Source organism: Mirounga leonina, unplaced genomic scaffold, assembly GCF_011800145.1.
Source record: "Mirounga leonina isolate KUSES-001 unplaced genomic scaffold, KU_Mleo_1.0 Mir_127, whole genome shotgun sequence".
Taxonomy (NCBI): Eukaryota; Metazoa; Chordata; class Mammalia; order Carnivora; family Phocidae; genus Mirounga; species Mirounga leonina.
In genome coordinates this window covers 52,013,811-52,031,252 of record NW_023270316.1, presented here as the reverse complement: position 1 = coordinate 52,031,252, position 17,442 = coordinate 52,013,811, and the positions used below count along the sequence as shown (strand labels likewise).

The 17,442-nt window shown below is 37.8% G+C and overlaps 1 protein-coding gene across 5 annotated transcripts in view; it reads left to right on the top strand.

The window, feature by feature from the left end:
- VWA8 (von Willebrand factor A domain containing 8) overlaps positions 1 to 17,442 on the top strand; it is a 345,308-nt gene that overhangs the window by 232,273 nt on the left and 95,593 nt on the right. For all 5 annotated transcript variants that reach the window (XM_035003301.1, XM_035003300.1, XM_035003303.1 and 2 more), the window contains 7 exons: positions 1,025 to 1,135; positions 2,035 to 2,099; positions 2,567 to 2,692; positions 3,809 to 3,918; positions 4,557 to 4,711; positions 9,284 to 9,479; positions 16,849 to 16,930. In XM_035003301.1, the coding sequence (XP_034859192.1) occupies positions 1,025 to 1,135; positions 2,035 to 2,099; positions 2,567 to 2,692; positions 3,809 to 3,918; positions 4,557 to 4,711; positions 9,284 to 9,479; positions 16,849 to 16,930 (845 nt within the window). The remainder of the gene's footprint in view (positions 1 to 1,024; positions 1,136 to 2,034; positions 2,100 to 2,566; positions 2,693 to 3,808; positions 3,919 to 4,556; positions 4,712 to 9,283; positions 9,480 to 16,848; positions 16,931 to 17,442) is intronic.

Below are 17,442 nucleotides of genomic sequence, written 5' to 3'. Positions count from 1 at the left end.
GCCAAGTTCATTGCATCTCTTTAAAGTATTTCATCTTATAGGGCACCTTTTGGTTAAGCATCTGCCTTCGGCTCAGGTCATGATCCCAGGGTCCTGGGATCCAGCCCCATGTTGGGCTCCCTACTCAGAGGGGAGTCTGGTTCCCCTTCTGCCCCCCTTCATGTTCTCTCTGTCTCAAATAAATAAAATAAAATCTTTAAAAAATGATAATAAATAATAAAATAAAATATTTCACCTTTTCTGGCTTTCTCAATTTTAAGTTCTTATTCATTTGTCTCTGTTCATTGATTTTAATGCTTAAGGTTTATTTAAAAATTTTTTTCTTAAAAAAATGCTAATTACTGAGAGATTATTACTTCATTTGCAAAACTGTGATTAATACTGCTGGAGAAACCTCTCGTTTGAACATTTTTGCAGCACCAACTGTGAGATCTTCAAGGTTAGTGAATTTTAAAATGAAGAAACATTCATTCTAGAACTAGGTTCTTAGGATCCTTGATCTTTTCTTGCTAACCCGTCTTTTTATCATGTACATATCTTCTGAAGTAAACCTGGATTTGTGGAAAACATAGGTGAGATTTAATATGCACAACGTAAGACAGTTTTCAACAAAATATTCTTTATAAGTGTAGTTTTAATAAAAGTAACTGGACTTTAAAAAATATTGATCCTCTTAATTTCCTCAAGTACATAATAAAACAGAATCATGGTTAAAGTAGCCTGTATTTAGAAGGAGATGGTTTTAAGATAAAGTCTTCAAAGAGAATACATTCTGCATTACATAATTGGAAATATCTTCCTATAACCATCTAGTACTTTATATTCTATATTAAGGATAACCATTTAGTGTCTTTATGCTGTCTCTTAAGTCTTTCAATATTGTCATCTTCCCTTTGGTTTACCACTGTATCCTTTATTCCCAGGTTGCCAAGAGGCTGCTGCTTAAAAAAAAAAAAAGAAAGAAAGAAAGAAAAAAGGAAAAAAAAACAAATCTTGAGCTTTTTACTCTTCTCTTTATTTCCAGAGTAATGTCATCCTATTGTTAGATACCACTGGCCAAGCCCTTCGACGTCTCATCCTCCCTTCAGAAGAGGGTCCATCTAAGAAACCTTCCTGGTGGAACAAGGAGGAAACAGTAAGGAACACCCAACGTGTCCAGCAAATTGCCAAGGATTTCTGATTTCTGGAGCTTTCTACCTTAAAGATGCATGCATGCCCATCCCTCTCCATGCCTTTGGTTTACTACTACACTGCACAAGAGAATTCTCTTATTGTGCACTTGTAGATGTTCATGTCATACAAATAGACATAGGTACACTTATAATTAAGTAACCAGTAACTTTTTGTTTGTAGACATCATACTCACATGAAGACTTGTCAGGACTGAACTATAATAATAATAGAACATCATGAGCTTTTTGAGCATGATAGTCATGACAAGTTCCTGACCATGTAGTCACTGAACTGTTTTCAAGTTATGTGTTTACGTTTTGGATTTATGTAATAAACTGATGAGCTTGACATCTGATTGCACCTACTAGATAAATAAACATTTGAATACATTAACTAAATTAAACTAGTAAATAAGTTCTAGGCCAATCCAAGAGAATTTATTCTGCCATTCAGAAAAAGCAAGACTTTTTGCCCTGCAGAAGAGCATACTTAAGTCTTAAAAGACCATGAAAAAAAAAAAAAACCAGATAATTTAAATGCCATAAATGTATCCAAATCTACAAAAAACAGTGTTTCCTGTATGTTTATGTCATAATATAAATTCCACAGTTAATCACCAGATAGCAGGTTTATTTCTAACCAGTATTTGGCATTATTTTTAAAATTTTTATCCTAAAGATGAAATAAATTTTGAAATATATTTTGATCCACATTACCATAAGAGTCTTAAGTAAAGAGGTCGCTTCTCAGAGAATTACATGTTTTATATGTCAAAGAACTTTATTTAAGGGAAAGGAGCCGAAGAGACATGACTGCATCTCACACATTTAATGTGAATATTTTGTTTTGTTTTGTCTTTAGGAAACTTATAAAATGTGTAAAGAATTTTCGCACAAAAACTGGCTAGTATTCTACAAAGAAAATGGGTGAGCTCTTTGTTATAGAAGATTTAAACTGGGATCCTTATTTTGTCCACTCTTTCCTCGTTTAATTATATTTTTCTTATTTTAAAACCAGTGTAACCAAATTGCAAATGTTTTATTATAAAAGTAACTCTTCCCACATTGTAGAACATTTAAAAACAGACCTAAGAACAGATAGAACTTGGGGTGCCTGGGTGGCTTAAACTTCCAACTCTTGATTTCGGCTCAGGTCATGAACTCTGGGTCATGAGATGAGCCCCGTGTCCTGCTCTGTGCTGGGTGCTTAAGATACTCGCTCTCCCTCTGCCTCCCCATCCCCGTTGTCTCAATTGCCATTTTTCTTTGTTATTATTTAGTCTTGAACACCTTCTTCTTAGCATTGCATGATAGATCATGAAATGACTGTGCCGTCATTACTCAACCATTATCCTCACCATTTCCTTTCAGATAGTTTTCTTCTCCTCTTTCAGGAACAGCCTGACTGTGCTGGATGTTCTAGAAGGGCGAACTCACACCATCTCACTTCCCATCAACCTCAAGACAGTTTTTCTTGTAGCAGAGGACAAGTGGCTTCTGGTGGAGGACAAAACAAACCAGTGGGTAGATCTACATAGCATCTCACGGAGTATACCATAGCTCAACCATGTTTATCAGTTATCCAGCATCCTTACTGTTCTGACTTCCAACGTCCGTCTTTTAACAGTTTCTGAATTTGGCATCTCTGTAGGTGAAAGAAGAAAGGGAGGGGGAAAACTAAAATAAATTAAATATTGCTTCGCAGAGTAATTATGAAAGTGTTTCAGAGAATGACATTGAAATTAACAGTAAAAACATAATGACTTTTACGTATGATCCATATTTCTTTGGATTTTTTTTTCCTATTAGTATATTGAGAATTCACAGTATTCTTGCCAACTAGAGACACTTCAAAATAGATTTTTGATTTATCCTCTCTTCAGAGGGTCTCTGTCCTAGAGCTGTTGCCTTTTTGGAGCTTCACAGAATTCACCCCTTAGGAGTTTCTTCTTCGTTTTATCTTGGTTGCTCTTACTTAGTCATGTTCATGTTTGTGTAGCTCCCCCCATTGGATTGTATACTTCTTGATGAAAGGGACATTATATGCACTTGGCATAAATAGGGTGCACACTAAATTTTGAGTCCCCTCCCTCACACATTACCTCCACTGGCTAAATACAGACTCTTTCTGCCCCTAGGGTGACAAGCAGAAGTATCCTTCTGCAAAAGATTTCTGGCTATTTATACATGCCTATTTTAGAAATCTTAAAAATAGGTAGATCAAGGGGATTACAGTGGTGAGGGCTTCTGTCCCTCAGCTAGTCACAAATAAGAGGCCAGATTCCCACTTAACTTGCTGGCTGATCAAACAGTCATATCAGTAGCAGGTTCCATGATAATGGGGGTGTGTCGCATTAGGGTTGCTTTTTTTTTCCCCCAGCCCGTCCTCATACAGGAAGTGTTGGATTTTAGTTCCTATTTATTACTGCATTGTTATTTTGCACTACTCCCTCTAGACAGTGTTGAGAAGTTATTTGTTAATTCATGATGTAACTCTGAAATTGCAAATTATACTCAGAATATAAAAACAAGGCTTTGGAGTGTGGGGGGGGTGTGGAATTCTGATTTTTCATAGTCTGGACTCACAATTATTAAAGAAGAAAAGCTTTTCACATAGATGTTTTGTTTGTTTACAGGAGATATCTTTTAAGTAAGCCTGCACACATTGCATCTGAGGATAGTGGGGTTTGCCAGTTGTACATGTTGAAAGAGGAGCCCCCTAGCACAGGATTTGGAGTTACACAAGGTAAATTCCCTGTTCTTTGTGCTTATGGCTGTATGGTATGTGCTTACAGTCCTCTAGAATCATTTAAGAACAATAACATCAACATATGTTAAATTTATACCAAAAGAGAGAACTTAGTAACTACATTAGAATTAGTAAATAAGAATGTACAATCTTTTCAGTTCTGTCTTTGAATTTTTTGAACTGAGAAATCAGAATTTTTCTATACATTTAGGTTCCAAGTCCATTAGTCTTTTAGGGTAGCATCTTTTCTTTTTTTTACACAGCCCCTCAGGATTTCTACTTAATTCATCACAATTTTGGGGGGAGTGAATAGTACTTAGAAAAAAAACTAAAACATACCATTACCAGCACTGGGTTGGATCAGTTTCATGTCTTTCCTGCAGGGTGCTATTAATGATAATAGGTATTGCTAATCAAATTTTGAATTCAGTAAATACTTGCATTCACTTAGAGAAGATGCCTTGATTGTAAACACTGACTTTTCTCAAACAAAAGGCCATGAATATAATTTAAAGTGTTTTCTCTTTTTTAACTTGTGCTTTTCTGTTTGAGTTGGCAAGAATGAAATCTTGCAAAAATTAATTCCTGGAGCATTTTAGGGGCATATGGTATCTAATGTTTCTCTGACACCTCAGAAGCAGATCTCAGCATACCTCATACAATTTCAAGTGATCAACTATCATCTGAAAATCTAAGTTCAGCTGTCGGACAAAAGATTGCCTCTCCTAACCGAATTCTCTCAGATGAGAATAGTTATGCTACAGTTGTTATTGGCTTCCCAGATCTCGTGGTAAGCACCAGTTTTTCTCAATTATTGAATAAATATTTCTTCTTCCAGTTTAACCTATAATCTGTAAGGCTATTTGAGGGTTAGTTAAAAATGTAATGATATTCTGGTAAACATTTCAGATCAAGTCTATATTCCAAATCAGTCATTAGAAAATGCATTCTAGGGGCGCCTGGGTGGCTCAGTCGTGAAGCGTCTGCCTTGGGCTCAGGTCATGAGCCCGGGGCCCTGGGATAGAGCCTCGCATCAGGCTCCCTGCTCCGCAGGAAGCCTGCTTCTCCCTCTCCCACTCCCCCTGCTTGTTTTCCCTCTCTCACTGTGTCTCTCTCTGTCAAATAAATAAATAAAATATTTTTTAAAAAAAGAAAATGCATTCTACCTATAGAGTTTCATTGCTTTTTTAAAACTAACATTTAAAGGGTAATGAAAAAAAATAAAAATAAAAAATAAAATAAAGGGTAATGTAATTATGTAATTTAATAAGGGGAAACCGGTATTTTCCCGTATGAGTCCCTGTGACACAGTGAAATGTTTAACCTACTGACTGTAATTTTACATCATGTCTTAATGTGTGCTTATGTAATCTGTCAAGAGAAACGTTTGAGACTAACAAAATAACACGTCTTCTAGAATTTTTTAAAGTTCTAGAAGGGGGGGTCTCATTCCTGTAGATTAAATGTTTTCAACACTCATGAACATCAATTCACTTTCCATTGAGTTTTGCTCTGATTTATCATATCTTTGCAGCATCCAGATTATGGTGATAGTTTCAACTTAATTTGCTCTTAAGTGATCCCTTCTGCTGTTGTGTACTGTTATCTGTAAAGAGGAGGCTATTTGTAATTGAATTCGGGTGAAATGAGGCACCATCTTCTCCTAATGGAAAGGGGGGAAAATTAAATATAAAGGTTATTTAAGTCTAAGATGCCATCTAATAACCTTAGATGTAGCTCCATGTGTTTTGATTTAACATTTAATTTTCATAATTTCCTTTGTAGCTTTTATTTTTTAATAGAATCATTTAAAGATAAAAATATGGGCTCTGCTTGATGGTACGCCAATCTCACATAATCTCAGATTTTTAATGTAATTAATGAATGGTGACTATTTCAGGGTATAAGACATCTGAAATCCAAAACCCAGTGTATAATATGTGGCTTAGGATTTTGCCATATGTCTTCCTAATTATCAAGTAAAAAGCATTTGCTATGGTATTATATAACTGAAAATGAAACATGTTGTTGGAATACAGTATCTACAGCAGCCTTGACTAAATGAGAGTTGTGTTTAATATGCTTTCTCAATAATTGCTGCCATCAGTAGGGAAAATACTAGAGCTATATTTCTGAAGGTGGAATCATTTAAAATACTGATCTTCTGATTGAAGAAATTAGTATAGAAATATAATGTTACTGTAAAAAAGGGTTAGAAAGTAAAAGTATTTGGCACTGAGTATAAGACACTTTGTATTAACCCTATAGAAATCCTTCATAGCTGGTAGGACTAGTGACCTTGTTAAATTAAAAGTTCTATCCCCCTGGGGCGCCTGGGTGGCTCAGTCATTAAGCGTCTGCCTTCGGCTCAGGTCATGATCCCAGGGTCCTAAAATCAAGCCCCACATTGGGCTCCCTGCTCGGTGGGGAGCCTGCTTCTCCCTCTCCCACTCCCCCTGCTTGTGTTCCCTCTCTCGCTGTCTCTCTCTCTGTCAAATAAATAAATAAAATCTTAAAAAAAAAAAAAGTTCTATCCCCCTACTTAGTATGGTAACCAACACATAGGAGGTGTTAGTGAATATTTGTTAAATGAAAGACTAGGGTCAGTTAGGCAGCCTTTCAACATTCTATGATAAAATTGTATTTTTTAGACCCTAATACAAAAATCAGGCATTGCACTATTCTAAACCCTTTCATACATGACAATTTTTAAAACAATTTTATAAGGTTTTATAGATGAAGAAACAGAAACGGAGAAAGATGTATCCCCTAGGCCACAAAAATTATGAGTAAAGGAGCTGGGATTTGAGGTCAAGGATGACTTACCCTCAAACCTGTATCCTTTCCCGTGTACCACAGTGCCTTTCTGCTTTTGTGTGAATTTCTTTTGACTCTTCATAAAGCTATCAATAAAGGGATATGTCACCTATCAACTTTTTATAGCATTATCCGAGGCACCTAAATTATTATTAACTTATTATCACTTCCTTAACCTAATGCCAAATAGCCATAAAAACCTAGAGCAAATATCATCCTCAGTAGTGAAACATTAAAAGCATTCCTTTTAATATCAAGAATAAGACAAGATACTCACCATCATCACTTCTATTAAACACTCTACTAGCATCTCAGATATGATCCATAACAAAATTTTTGATAAATTGAATTTCATCAAAATTTAAAACTTCAGCTCTATAAAAGACACTGTTAAGAGAATGAAAAGATATGGCTGGGAAAAAATATTGGCAAATCATATTTCCAACAAAGGACTTGTATCTAGAACATACAAAGATTTCTTAAAACTCAAGAGCAAGAAAACAAATCATCCAATATAGAAAATGGGCAAACAGTGGCTCAGTGTGAGGTGTCAGAGGTCAGAGGCTGAGCAGGTGAGGACATCCCAGATGGGGAAGGGTGTAATCACCAGTGATAGTAACGAACTCCAGGCACGATGCCTGGAGGTGCCCCTGAGGAGGTAGAGGTAGCCTGGTGTAGGATTTAGGAGCCCAAGTAAGGTGAGGAGGGCGTCCATTCATGAGCGTAGCCCAGCGTGGACTATTAGGACCAAGCAGAGTAAGGAAGGCATTTGCTTGCGAGGGAAAGTTAGTAGTGGGATGGGATATGAATCACATTCAGTGGAACTGAGCAAGAAAGTAAATATATTAAAGATAATGAAGTCTAGTTTCTCACTGTTGGAGAAGGGAGTTACAGATAGAGAAAGGAACACTAGAATGAATCCTATAGTCATTGCATTGGAATTGAATCTATTTGTGTGAACTCACAGTTTTCAATATATTTAGATAGATACAGAAATAATGAGGTAAATGTGAAAAAAAAGGCAAAAGACTTGAACAGATGATTTAAGAGGATACAGAGATTAAGTACATGAAAAGATGTTCAACATCATTAGTCATTTGGGAAATGCAAATTAAAATCACGATAAGACACTACTACATGGCTAACATTAAAAAATACTGACAATATCAAATACTGACAAGGGTGCAGAGCAAATCCAACTCTCATACAATTTTATGAAAGAGCAAAGACAAACAATAATCAAGATGTTCCTGAAGAAGAACCAAATAGAGGCAGAGATAACTTGCCCTACTAAATTTCAAGGCTTATTATAAAGCTTCAGTAACTAAGACAATGGTATGCACGTAGGAGTAGAAAAATAAATAAGAGAGTGGAATGAAGTGCCCAGCAACAGATGCATGCATATTCAGAACTGTATTTTATAATAGCAATGTTGATAGTGCTGTTTGGTATTTGACGGTATTTGGACAATTAGCTATCCATGTGAAAAAGGATGAATATGAATCTCTGCCTCATGCCATTCACAAAAATAAATCCCAAATGGGTTAAGGACTTAAATGTGAAAGACAAAACTTTAAAACGTTTAGAGAATATATAGGAGAATATTTATGATCTTGGGGTAGGGAAGGATAAATGCATATATGATAAAAATTTTAAGTAAAGCAAGAGGGAAAAAATATACAAAATTCCAGAAGAGTTCTAAACATCTAGGGCAGACAGAAGGAAATATGAATGGAAAGGCACACTCAGGTACTTCAGAATGCTGGTAATGCCACAGAGTAGATGTAGTAGAGATTTATTTTATTTTTAAACTGACTATATTGTTATATTCCCTCTCTTTAGTTACAATTCATTTCAACGTAAAAAATATGTTGTATATTTCACATTTGCCTGAAAAATATGATTGTTGGTGAAGCAGCTATATCCTATACCAAATTCAAAAAGGTTAAGAAGTAATTTGATTTTCTTATACTTGGAAATACAAGTTTACCACTGGTATCCGCTTAAAGGGCTGCATTGTACCGGGTGTGGTGAATGTAGTTTATAGTACAGTTGGCTCTTGAACAACATGGGGGTTAGGGACGCTGACCCCCTTCACACAGTCAAAACTCCATGAATAACTTTTGACTCCCCAAAACTTAACTACTAATAGCCTACAGTTGACTGGCAGCCTTACTGGTAACATAAACAGTCTATTACCACACATTTTGCATGTTATAAACATTATATATGTACAATAAAGTAAGCTGGAGAAAAGAAAATGTCATTAAAATCATAAGGAAGAGAAAACACATTTACTGAACTGTAAAAAATCCGCATATAAGTGGACCTGCACGGTTCAAACCCATGTTGTTCAAGGGTCAACTATATTTCAGTACTTTTTTTTTTTTTTTTTAAGTAGGCTCCATGCCGAGCATGGAGCCCAGCGTGGGGCTTGATCTCACAACCCTGAGATCAAGACCTGAGCTGAGATCAAGTGTCAGATGCTTTACTGACTGAGCCAGGCACCCCTATATTCAGTACTTTAATCTTTTCTTTCTTTCAGTCACCCAGTGAAGTCTATTCTTGGAGAAGGCCATCATCCTTGCATAAACCAAGTGTCACTGACAGAACATTCTATGGAGGAAAGAAGAAAAGTGAAACTCCAAAACAGAGCAATTGTGTGACTCTTTTAGATACTAATCAGATAGTCAGGATTCTGCCCCCTGGAGAAGTCCCTCTAAAAGATGTCTACCCAAAAGGTAAGAAATTTACCAATTCCTAATTTGCTGAGGTAGTAAAAGTAGTTTGCTTTGGGTAAGGATATTTAATTTATCATTATCATTCTATATGTATAAATGTGAATAATTCTACCAGGGTCTAGTAGCTAAAAAGACCTCTGTGTGTGCTCAGAAAGTTTTCACTCAGTTTCTCGCAGTGTGTGGTGGAAGGCACTGCTGTTAAAACTCTTCTTCCTTTGCCTTACAATCTACACAGTAACTTTACTTAGAAGATGTTTTCAAATAGACTTTTAAAAATTATTAGACCATCAGGCACAGAAAATGGGGCCAGCTATGATGAAAGGCCAGAGACTCATGCAGACTGATCCCCTCAGCAGTGCTCTCAGGGTCATCTTATATTTATTACTGCAAAACATAGGCCAGGGCCTGTGCCGATCACTTTTCCTTGTATACCTTTATTTAATATTCAAATCCCCATTCTGTCATCAGTGTACTCTTGAACTTGTATGCAGGGAGGCTGACAAAGGGAGGTAAGATGGCATGCCAAGGGCCACCCCACCAGTGGCCAGCAGAGCCCAGATGTGCACCAGGTCTTCCAATCCCAAGCCTAGGGCTATTCTTGCTGAACCACATGGGCTTTCACCATAATGGATAATTATGAAAATGTTTGCTCGTTGAGCCACTGTTTGTTATTTGCATCATAGTGGTAGTAAATGTTGTCTTGTGTTTACATTCGTCATTATCACTGTGGACTTAATAAATATAATGCTAAATGTATTATACTCTATTACTGGGTTGACAAGTCCTGGTTATATGATGATATTTAGAATTAGTTCCTTCCAAAGAAATCACCATTTCCTCAAAATGTTTCTTAAGGTAGAAGAAGCAGGTGAATAAAGTGACAGTCTCAGTACAGTGCTATGACAGGAATATTCACAAGGTGTCTACAAAAGGAGAAGCTTACAGTCCAGACTGGTGATTATGAGCTGACCCTTGAAAAGATGAATGGGAGTGAATCAAATGAAGGAATTGTTTCAGGAAGGGGGAACCCTGTGTGAAAGGTACAGGGGCATGACACCATCCCAGGAAATACAAGAAATTCTGTACTAGAATTCAGTGCACCCGGGAGTCTACCTTGATACTTCTTCTCCCTCATCCTCTCTATCTAATCCCATCATAAATTACCGTGTCCTTTTGATACAACCTCACCAATATATTTTGATTCTACCCACTTGACTAGAGTTCTATTACCAACATCCAAATCACCGCCATATTGCACTAGAATATTGCAACAGCCTCCTGACGTTTCCTCTTCCACTCTTTCCCCATCCTACCCATTCTCCATGCATCAGACAGAGTGATATTTTTAAAGTATGCCTTTGTTCTTATTAAGGTTCAGTTTATATATAGTTCAGTTTGTATATAGTTCAGTGAGTTTGACAAACACATACAGTTGTGTAACCATCACCATAACTGACAGAGAACAGTTCCATCTCCCCATGCTACTTTGTGGTCAGCCTTTCCACCTACTCCCTGTCCCCTGACCGAACTGATTTCTGGCCTTACGGATCTGCCTTTTCCAGAATGTTCATATAAATGGCATCATACAGTATATGTTCTTCCAAGTGGTTTCTTTCACCTAATATCGTGTCTTTGAGAATCATTAATATTGTTGTCTGTGCCAGTAGTTCATTTTATTGCCAAGTAGTAGTCTCTTGTGTGATTGTGCACACTTCGTCTGTTCATTCACAAGTTGATGGACAGTTGAATCATTTCCACTTTTTGACAATAATGAATAAGGCTATTGTGAACTCTTGTGCACAAATCTTTAAGTGAACATAAGTCTCTGCTTCACTGGGGTAAATACGTTGGAATGGCATTTTTACGTTATATGATAGAACTGCCAAACTGTTTTACAAAGTGACAATACCTTTTGCCTTCCTATTAGCAATGAAGGAAAGTTCTAGTTCTGCTGCCTCCTTGCCAGTACTTGGTATAACCAGTCTTTCACCATTCTAGTAGTTGTGCAGCAGTATCTCATTATGATTTTAATTTGCATTTTCCCAGTGCCTAATGATGTTGAGCATCTTGTCATGTGTACCTTCCTTAGTGAAATGTGTCAGATTTTTTGCCCTTGGGTTATTTGGGTGACTTTTTTTTTTTTTTTTTTTTTTTAGATTTTATTTATTTGAGAGAGAGAGAATGAAAGTCAGAGAGCATGAGAGGGAGGAGGGTCAGAGGGAGAAGCAGACTCCCCGCCGAGCAGGGAGCCCGATGCGGGACTCGATCCAGGGACTCCAGGATCATGACCTGAGCCGAAGGCAGTGGCTTAACCAACTGAGCCACCCAGGCACCCCATTTGGGTGACTTTTTTAAAGAGTTTTGTGTGTTCCTTATATATTCTGGGTACAAGTCCACTATCAAATATTCTTTTCAAATGTTTTCTCCCATTTTGATGAAGGGAAAATTTCCCTTCTAGAAATTTTGTAGTTTTAGATTTTACATTTAAGGTTCCATTTTGAGATAATTGTTTTTATATGGTGCAAGGTGTGGACTGAGACTCATTGTTTTGTATGCGGATATTCACTTGTTCCAGCACCATTTGCTGGAAGATCTGTCCTTTCTCCATTGAATTTCAGCAGTTGGACTTCTGCTCAGAATCAACTGACCACACATGTTGGGGTCTATTTTTGTATTTTCTTTTGTGTTCCATTGATCTCTGTGTCTATCGCTTCACTAATAGCACACTCGATTACTTTCTAGCTTTGACACTGCTTTATAGTGAGTGTCAAAATCAGGTAGTATAGATCTTCTAACTTTTGGTAGGGATCAGTGGATAGAAAACTACTAAAAGGAAATCAAGGAAAAGGAACACTTCTAGCTAAATTGACCCTGGAGGATTCTTGCTGAAGGCAGGCCAGGGTGATTAGACCTTACCTCAGGAATGGTGGAGGATGAGGAACCTGATCACATGTGGAGGGTGGGGGATTCTAGTTAAACTGACTTAGCAGGACTCTTGATAAAAGTGAACAGTACAGAGATGAATACAGAAGCCTAAAAGTTGGGGCCTGTTTGGGAAGAGGATCCAGAAGAGCCTGACTAGAGTTTGGTCAAAGGAGATGATCTTTTGTCATCATCCACATTGATAGCTCCTTCATTTACTTTCACTGCTGAACACTGTAGTTTATTCATCGGGTCTCTGTTGATGTACACTTAGGTTCTTTCCAATTTTTGCTATTACAGATAATGGGCAATGAATATCCTTGTACCCCTCTCCTTGTGTACATGCTAAGAAATCATAGGGGATACATCTAAGAGTAGAATTACCAAATTGTTTCTCAATGTTGTTCCAGCCTCATAAAAGAGGTCCTGACACTCCCCATCCTTATCTACTCTTGTAGGGATCAGACCTTCTATTGTGGTTTCGGTTTATCTTTCCCTAATTTTTAAGAACTTTGAGAATCTTTTCATATGCTGTGATTTACTCTTCTGAGAATTGCCTGTTTATATCTTTGACCATTTTTCTCTTTGTTGCTAGGAGTTTTATTTCCCCTCATTTGTTTAAGTAGTATTCCTTAAATATTTCAAATATACATAAAGTGCTTAGGATGGTGTCTGGCACATAGGAAGAATTTTATAAATGTGGGCTATTAAAAAAAAAAAATTCCTAGGAGAATGACGAAGGGAGATCCCAGGAGGATAGCTGTGCACAGGCCTAGGGATCAACCAGTTCAGATGAGAATACACGAGAAAGTAGTAAATATATGGCTAACAAGCATTAATTATAAGGAACAAAAATAATAAAAGTTTGTGAAATTTTAAGAAGCATATATCGAAACTATGAGACAATTAGAATCTACAAGTTAGGAGAGGAATGACTAATGTTAAAGTTTTCTAAGTGCCTTACATTGTTCAGGAGGAAGGATGCGATATTGATTAAGTTTGTATGTCAGTAAGTTAGGAATAGAGTATATAACTTCCAAAGTAGTAGAGGAAAGATTATGGCTTAAGAACTCTTTGCTCTGGTTAAGAAGCAATCTTTGAGCTGACACTGGTATAAAAAATAGTTTGGCTTTTAAGTAAATAGAATCCAACCATCTGATTAGTCTGGAACTAATGCATATCAGCCTTTTATTAAAGAAATCAATAGAAACTATAAAGGCTATTCTGCTGGCTTTCATAAAGATGGCATAACTTTTGTTTAATGCAGCCAGGGAGAGATTTACTGCTTTCTTCCAGTCTTTTTTTTTTTTTTCCCCTAGTTGTTAGTTGCTTTTTCTTTTCTTTACTTTTTTTCTTTAATCACAGACCTCAGCTCTTCAAACACAAAGTAACAACTCTGGATTAAAAGTGATACTCTGTGTTTTAAAAGATTTGGCATTGGCGCTATTGCAGGACGCTCATCACTCTTAATCTGTGAGCGCAGAAGTGCATTAAACTTGGTAGTTAACAGATGTACATCAAATTACATTGCTAAAAGGAGTGAATTTTTTAATATAATTTCATCTTCCCTCCAAATGTGTTCTCAGTTGTTTTGTCTGACAACTCTTATACCTCCTCCTAACCTTGGTGCTGTGCACAGAAGCTGTCCCCACTATTCCCGGGAACTATGCAGTAAACACACAGCCGTTGACTTCCCTTTCATCATTAGTGAACTCATCTTCACGCGTAGCTTACACCTATCCTTGAAATCCACCTGATTATAAATGTAATGGAAATTTACTGAGCCTCTGTCCTCTCTACAGCATTGAAACGTTTAAAATGGATAGACAAGGATTTGGCCAAGTTTGGAGGGAAATCTGGCTGCGGTGTTCACTTCCTTAATTCAGTCATGTATTCCGAGCTGATTCGTTTTCAAATCAGTAAACGTCAATGCTGATTATTTTTCAAGTGCTCACCATCACCACCACCACCACCACTCCCTTAATACTGCTTTGAAAAGTGCTTTATAGCCACAAAGTGCCTTTTCTGATATGTGAAAATATTTTTTAGCACCAGGAGTAAAATTCTTGCTTTCCTCTTCTTGAAATAGACACAGCCATTACTGCATTTTCTCACCCTCTTTATGCCACGGAATTAATTTGCACAGTGAAAGAAAAGATATTTTAAAATAAGTTGGCTTACTGTGCTTTGCTTTCATGGGCCGTCTGAAAGTACTGGTGGCCATAGCTCAGCTTAATAGTACTACTTATGAAAAAAAAAAAAGTGCCCGTGAGTGACAAGCCAAAATGTAAGTCGGTTAACGAGACAGCTCTAGTCATCCCAACTGCTTCAGTAACTGGTCATTTTTGGCAAAGAACCTGGGTCTATAAATAATTCAACCTACTTCGGATAGGTCTTAGCAGCAGGAACTGTCAAAAGTGATATATGGTGCAAAACTTTATCCAAGGCTGACCTTCTATCCCAGGCAGCATTTGCAGTGCAGGCTGTGTGTGACTGATGATAAGCATGCTTGTTTTATATAAATGGCCATCTAGGGACAGCCAATTCAGCTGGTGGTCAGGTTACCATAGTAACTCTCTTTTCTTACCCTCTGCTATCCCTGGACATTACCTTCCTTTCCTCCTAACCCTCTGACCTCTGGCACTCCTCCTTGCCTTGCTCTGCGGCTCATACCTAGCCCCCAGGCCTGTGGGTCCCCAAAGGCCCACGATGGGTTTTGTTTTGTTGTGTGGGGGTTTTTTATGTTTTTTTGTTTTTGTTTTTTTTAAGGAACTTTCCTCTTTCTGCTGTGGACTCCTCAGATGAAACAGGAATCACATCTCCTTCTCTCTCCTCAGTGCTTTGTATAGTGTCTGGTGCAAAGTAAACCTAACCCTGTTTGTTGAATAAATAAGACATATTTTGAGTTTTGAATTTTTTGGAGGGTCTACTCAAAAACTTCCGGCTGCAAACATGAAATAAAAATGCCAAGTTTCTTATTTTTTGTAAACTACATTGGATAAATTCAGTGTGAACATCCTGAATATCTCATTCTAACATGAAGTTGTAATAAGGACAGACAACAGACAAAAATCTTTAAATTTAAAGTATGGATTCTGGGGGCGCCTGGGTGGCTCAGTCATTAAGTGTCTGCCTTCGGCTCAGGTCACGATCTCAGGGTCCTGGAATTGAGCCCCACATCAGGCTCCCTGCTCCGCAGGGAGCCTGCTTCTCCCTCTCCCATTCCCCCTGCTTGTGTTCCCTCTCTCGCTGTCTCTCTCTGTGTCAAAAAATAAATAAAATCTTAAAAAAAAAAAAAAAAGTATGGGTTCTGTGTAGGGGAGATTTTTTTTTAAGAGACATTAATGGCCGATATCTTCTAAAATGAGGCCATTTTAAAAATTGTTGCCCTAGGGTCAGCTTAGAGGGAGCTGTGTGGAGTAGTGGACAGAGCAGAGATTTCAAAGCCAGGAAGTCCTGGGTTTGAAAGCCATCTCCATCACTCTCTAGCTGTGTCGCCTCAAGCAGGTCACATTATCATCGCACCTCTATTAGCTTCAGCTTCCTCCTCATTCCAGCAGGAATCATGAGTCTTTGTGGTCAGGATTAAACACCCTGCCTATAAAGACTAAGCAGAGTTTCTGGCACACAGTAGTGGCAGCTAGTGATGATGAGTAGTGGTATTCAGGGTTTTGGAAGAGAAGTCAGCAGACCCCTGGAATTGGCTGGGAAACAACTCCAGAATTAGAGGTGGGGGCTCTGGCCCCTATATGTCATACCCTCTCCTGCCCCCACCCTTTCATCCATGATCCAGAGTCCTCATCCCACGGGCCCATCCTCACCACACCCTCTCCTGTCTTGGGGGGCCCTAATAATTACAGGTACCATGTGCTGAGCAGCTACTAATTAAATGCTTTCCAGTCACTAAATGCATCTAATCCTCAAAATAATGTCTATGATGCTCAGATGCTGTTGTTATCCCCATTTTACAAATGACAAAAGAAGCAAGATAACTTGACCAGCATAAAACACAGTTCAGAAATGTCAGAGCCAGTGGCCAGTCCGATTACAAAGTGGGTGCTGCATCCCCTACTTTGTACTGTCATTGTGACTTCCTAGGAAGGAAAAACAGAATTCACGTGATGAAATCTTTTCAAATAAACTCTAAGTGCTATAACGTCTCGTCTTGGAGAGCTAGCAAAGACCATGAAAAGGACTTAGGTCAGTTTCTGACAGTGAAGAATCATGGCCTAATATGTATGTATTTGACAATCTTTGTGTTTTGTTGACAAAAACATAACCCGAGAGACTAGACTTGACCCAGGACCTTGTCAGGTGGGTCTCAGAGCTCTGCCCTAGGCTACTGGTAACTTCATTGCACTTTTAGCAACATTCATGCTTTCTTCTGGTCTTATTTTGGTATCATGCAGTAATTTAATACTCAGCTCATGTCATGACTTGTCTGCAGATGTGACCCCTCCGCAAACAGCTGGTTATATAGAAATCACTGATCTTCAATCAAAGAAACTCCGATATATCCCTATTCCCAGGTAATCCACGTTCACCTTTGTTCCCAGTTCATATGTCAGATCAAAGCAAGTCAAGTCTTACCGAGCACTCCGAATAAATGTGTGCTTTTGCCTCCTGAAATAGCAGGCTCTTCTCCCCCCGCCCCACCCCAGTTGCAGTTGGCTTGTATCTTGCTGCTGTTCTGCGTGCTTTACTGCTATTTTTATTTTCATTTGGGACAAATGTTCAAACGTTATATAGGTATAAGTCTAACAACCTTCAAGGCTTCATTTCTCTGTCATTGATCTGTTCATTGATTTATCCCAGTGATTAATTTAATTTATCTAAAACAGCGTTTTCAGTATTGCAAAAAATTTTCATCTTTATTTTTCTTTTTTTCTAAGTTTTTATTTGAATTTCCATTAGTTAACACACAGTGTAATATTAGTTTCAGGTACACAATATAGTGATTCAACACTTCCATACATTGCTCAGTGCTCATCACGACAAGTGCACTCCTTAATCCCCATCACCTATGTCGCCCATCCCCCTG